The following is a 6,040-nucleotide window of genomic DNA, read 5'->3' on the forward strand; positions in this document are numbered from 1 at the left end:
GCTGTTGTAGAAACCTTACAAATGTTAGTAGGATTGACGTTTTCGAAATTCTTTCGTCTTCAGGTGCATAATATTAATTTTTAAATGCTTCTTGAAAAACTGTTTGGTGTTTAGTTATGCTTTAACTTCACAGGGTTTAATTACTACATTTTAAGTTGATGATCACCATAATATGAAATAACCCACCATGAAAGCTACTATGGTTATTCTAGACAGTTTCAGTGTTATCTGTAACTAATGATCAATATTATAGATAAAAATATGAAAAAAGTCTTGGAAATATCCAAAATTATTCATAAAAACTTCTGCTGGTGATTTTGCATTATTGTTTTTACATATATTGAGCCATATTATATATAAAAATCTTGTGCTTGTAATTTTGAAGCATTTTTTTCATATATATTTAGCCATATTATCTAAGAAACTTCCATTGGTAATTTCATATAATTTTTCCATGCATATGTCCAACTTTTCTAAACAGAAAGCTATTACATAACTGCTGTATGTTACATGTGTTAATATTTAGGTAGAATACCTCCAGCAAGAAAACCAAGAATTACAAGAAAAATGTGAAGATACAGCCGAGGTCAAAAGGTCATTTGCTCATTCTACCTCCAACAAAGGATCACCACCACTGGAAGATTACAAGAAAAGCCCCAGGAGATTACCACATGATAATACATTGGTTGAAAAAGAAGACCTCGTAAAGAAACGAAAGGAGAAGGTATTTGTTACTCCTTGATATATATGAGTAGGTTTTTCGTTAATAATGTTTTTTTGTTGTTGTTTTTTTTTCTTACATCGTTGATGACATAGGTCTAGTAGATCTGAACCTGTGGGAAAAGTGTTAAATCTAAATGTGAGCGATTTGTAATTCTTTAACCCAATTGCCACGGGCATCTTTTACTGCACATGACACAAGGTTTTAGTGTCTTACAATCAACATTTTATTAAGCTATTTTTTGTTTATGTTATACCAATTAGAATAGCATAAATTCTTAGCTAATAATATATATTTTGATAGTATATGAGTTTTAAGTTCTTAATTCTACAAGGCAATATTTTAAACATCCTGAGTTTCCCCTAGTGTGAAACACGTGACACATTTAAACGTAAATTACTCTCTATAAAATCATTATTGCTAAAACAAACCATAATTTTTATAGTCTTCAATTTTGTTTGGTTACAGAGCTATCCAATAGAAAATCAGACCCCTCCTGCCACACCTACCTGTTACATCTTCTCTTTCAGAATTCGTTAATAGTTCTCTCTTAAATTTAATTATATATTACCTATAACCAATAGAAAGTCAGAGTTTTTATCTATCAATTGATGTATTGTAAAACATTAGGTTCTGAACAGTTAAATGTCAGTTTTACTTGAAGTATCAACATTGTTCCCATGAGAAAGTTAATGACTAGCTTGGATGAATTTGTAAAGACTATTGTCATATAGTTAGAAAGCCAGAAGAATTTTGAGACGTAAGGGAATTTGTCTTCATTTTGCATGTCATTAATCTATATTGTTTGGTGCATTACTTAATTAAATAAAAACTAAGTGCATTACTATCATTAGTATAAAAAATTAGGGTTAACTCTCTTCAACAATCGACAGCAAGAAAAAATAAGATTGATCAAGTTTTTGTTTCTTGTTTTTCATGTTTATTCTTTATGTTTAATTATAAACGTAACTAAAATGTAAAAATAAGGATCATTTTAGGTTAGTTAAGAATAGATTAGGTAAAATGAATAATAATAATATTATAATGAGGCACACATTCAAGCAGCTCATAGTAACTTGTGGGTAATGTAATCCATTAACATAACGTGAGCTGCACATTCCCCGAGTGATTTACATCTTCTAATCGCACAGATAGTACTTAGATATAGTTCAAAGGGCAATAAAACAATAAAATTTAATTGTAAATAGATGTATACTATTACAAACTTAGAGCTACTTAGGATAATGAATGTAGTTTTGTGTTAAAATTTGAAGTCATTCTAGAAAAAGAAATTGGGTTATTTAGATTTATTTAAATTTTTTTTGGTGGCTATGAGGTCGGTCGATTTGACCGATTCCGTTTTGAGATAGGTTAGATAAAATAACAGATAAACTATAAAGTTTTACTGAAAAAAACCATTTAAAATGCATTTAGGAGGTTTTAGGTACTACACAAATGAAATTTGAGATTTTTGAGATGATGAAAAGTATTTTTAATTTTAAGATGAAAAATTACTTTGCACATGGACTATTCAAAACAAATACTCAATATATTCATGGACATATCTATATTTCATTTTATTAAAAATACTTCACTAAAAAATATGATTTTTTGTATGTGTAAGAATTTTGTGAAGATATACATACTATATTGAAAGTTAGAAGTGTTAAATCTATAAAGACTTTAAACGAGTACAAAGAGTTTATGCAAGTCTATGTTGAGAGAGTTAATATTTTGAATGTTAGTGAATTTACATTTTATTTCTGGATTTAGGACCTAGATTCTTCAGGTGTAATTAAGAAGCTAGCTTTTGTTTATAAGCTTCATATAAATTAAAGCCTTTAGTATAATAGTCTTAAGTGTGGTTTGTCAATAACCAGATTTCTGCAAGTGGCTGTATAAATGTACTTTTTCTGCATGAAATGAAAGTGAATGCAATATTACTAAGTTTTGTTAAATTAAAATGGATTAAGAATAAAGATGAGGATTAAAATGTTAATACAACTGTTCTGTTTTTAGCCACAGGATAAGCATTTCATAGAATGGCTCAGAGTTTTTTTTGAAGTACAGATTTTTAGCTCATAGCTCCATCATCTCTTGACCAATTTGAGATCTAATTACAGTTTTGGATTCAGGATGTCAAATCCTTTCAATTGGTGTATTTGACCATGCCCAAGATCTTGTAGATTACTTACTCTGATCCTGCATAAAAGAATTTCAATTTGAGGGTAGGCTGGTAGAAATCCTGATGAGTAATAAAATCGAATCAGGTATATATGTGCCTCATACTTGGTATTGTTGATGCACAAAAATATAGCTAAAAAAAAGGAAAAAAAAAGTCTCATAGTTTAATTTACTCTAATCCTGCCACAGTTATTGAGGATTCCCTCTTGTTTTTTTTAAACATTAACTTGTTATTTTTTCATTAATATTCTAGGTCAACAAGAATATACTAATTTATTATTTTTTGAACAATAACTGAAGTTTGTAATCAGACATAATTTGTAAAAGAAATGTAACACGTAATTAAACTATATCCCATTGTAATATTTGTTGAGTGAAACTTCTGAGGAAGTTATAATAAAAACAGTAACAATGTTTATACACAAATTAGTGGGGAAAGCATTAATGAGCTAGGATAAGCTTAAAATAAGGTTAGCTTGTTTAAGATTGACTGTTATATTTTCATTACACATTCATATCATTGTTTTCCTTTGCACAATACTTGTTTAGTAAAATTCTGAATGTTTTGAGGTCATTTGTTACACAAGTCAGTAAAAAAATATTTAACAAAAGAATGATAAAAATTTTCTTTGCCTGATTTTAGTGAATATCAAGTATTCCTTGTCATATAACTATGATATTCAAGAACACTTAATTCTGGCAGAAAAATATCAAGCATTTGCAAAAATGCAGATTCCAGAAATGTTTTACATAGAGTCTAAATGACCTTAGGTAGCAAAGAAAACACAAATACAAAACCATAGAAATAACGTAATATTTATTCACACAATAAAATTTGAATATCTACCTTACTAGTCAACTTCTGATTCTCACTAACTGTTGAAACAGGGAGAAGATAGTTTTTTTGTGTCCATTCAGGATGAAAATCAGATCAAAAAGCAATCCAGAATCATAAAGATACAACACTTTTAAGTAAATCTAGAGTGCTGGTGCAATATCCCACAATCCTTAGATTACCTATATCAACAATCATTCCAATCAAACATATTCATACTAACTTGTTTATCAGGATAAGACACAGAAATTGTGCCAAGCAACTATAAAGCTTATAGAACAAGTATTGTAGTATACCTTTGTCTAAGGTAGAAGATTAGTGAAAGTGTATACTTTTCTTACACCAGGTTTACAAGGATATAATTACTATATGTAGAGCAACTGCACAAAATATATATTTCCTGAATACACCCAACCAAATTTATGTTTTAAACTAGTTATGAAAGGGTGAAATATCATGATGTATCATTATATAACCAATGCTGCTACCCAGCATAAATGTTGTCTTTTAAGGTATTTCTTAGATATGAATTTTTATGACCTTTATAAAATTCAAACATTTTAAGGTTCACATGTACCTAAATCTATATGTTTGTTGTTTATATAATACTAGTATAAAATCCCATCAAAAATGATAGGAAACCATTCTTGAATGATTAACAAAAATTATAGAATTCAACTAAAATGAATTTATCTGTACCTCCAAAATGTATCTATTCTTCATTTATTTCATCAGCCTCTAAGTAAAAACTATGCAGAAAAATGAAATATTATGATGAACAAAAGTATGTATGCACTCTGAAAGATACTAAAATAGCACTCTTGAGCCTTTTCACGGCATTCTAGGCCAAGATGTAGAAAACATAGTGTGGACATTCGAACAGAAATTTTCTAATTTTTCGACTGTACAAAGGATAAAAGATATTTGGTAGTAATAAAAGTTTAACAAATCAACATGAATATTGAGCATTCAACATAACCACTACAGTTGGCCTAAGAACAATCAGGTGATAGGTTTGTTGCTAAGCAATGATGTATATTGTTGAATATTACCAAAAAAAGAGTGTGAAAGCTTTCACGACAGAGTGAGAAAGGAAGTAAGCCTTTCATAATTAGTGATAACCCCAATGAAAGTAAATTTCTTGAATTTTTCACATAATTACAAATTATATTATCTGAATCACTACTAAAATGAAAGGAAATTAATTTTCCAGTACATTTTTCATTACTGTTAAGTCTGCTTGTTTTCACTTTTACAGTGTGCAGTGAACAGAAACTTGAAAAACTGCTTACTGATCTTATAAAGTGTTTGAAGGATTGAAAAAGCCTTAACCCTTTCTCAACAATCTCGGTATAAAATAAATGAATTTATATACACATTTGCACATGTTAAGTATTTATACTATAACTTTTAATGCAGTATGTGTATCTTTACAAAATTTGGTAGACATTTAGTAAACATTAAAAGTGTTTTGTACACAAAACAATCAGATTTTTTAATGAAGTATTTCTACTAAAGATTTGTTTCTGAATATATCGAGTCTGTTTCATTACTAGTCTGAGTGGAAGTGATTTTGATGTTATGATTAAAAACTATTCTTCATCTCAAAAATCTCAGATATAATTTGTGTAATCTCTACAACCTCCTAACTAATTTGAAATGTTTGTTTTCAGTAAAACTTTATATTTTATCTGTTATTTTCTCTACCCTAACTCTATATGGGGTTGGTCAATTTGACTGACCTTGTAGCCACCATAAAATATTAGGGAAAAATATAAATTATGCTTTTTTCATTCTAGAATGACTACAAATTATAACACGAAAACACAAATATTTAGTCTAAATAGCTTAAATCTCATAACATTATACATTTATTATTTTGATTATATTGACCTTTTCAGTTGTGCCTGGTTAACATTACAGAAATTGCAATGACACGGCACACGTGCACTCATGTTACTCTATCCAAGAATATAAAACTGGCCTTTACAAAGTGATCTGTGTTGGTTGTGTTTTAGTGGACTAGTATTTTGTAAAATGTTGTCACATTTCAGTTATAATACATTATATATGTATATAAATTATTACTACTTACAAATAAATTCTTAAACTGTTTTTCTTAAAACATAGAACAGTAAATAAAGAAGTATTGCAAACAATTATCTCTTCTAGTTATGAACTTTGTACTCGTTTGCTGCTTGTCATAGGTTGCTAAGCCTTATCAAATTTCGCATGTGGAGGATGTGAAACGAAATAATATTTTTTAGGTTTTATATATACATTTTAGATGTAACCAAAAA

General features: G+C 28.7%; 1 protein-coding gene across 3 annotated transcripts in view; it reads left to right on the plus strand.

Moving 5' to 3' along the window:
* Nucleotides 1-6,040, plus strand: part of LOC106461515 (centrosomal protein of 135 kDa-like) — a 152,886-nt gene that overhangs the window by 40,169 nt on the left and 106,677 nt on the right. For all 3 annotated transcript variants that reach the window (XM_022388501.1, XM_022388500.1, XM_022388502.1), the window contains one exon: nucleotides 527-724. In XM_022388501.1, the coding sequence (XP_022244209.1) occupies nucleotides 527-724 (198 nt within the window). The remainder of the gene's footprint in view (nucleotides 1-526; nucleotides 725-6,040) is intronic.

This window comes from Limulus polyphemus, unplaced genomic scaffold (assembly GCF_000517525.1).
Source record: "Limulus polyphemus unplaced genomic scaffold, Limulus_polyphemus-2.1.2 Scaffold976, whole genome shotgun sequence".
Taxonomy (NCBI): domain Eukaryota; kingdom Metazoa; phylum Arthropoda; class Merostomata; order Xiphosura; family Limulidae; genus Limulus; species Limulus polyphemus.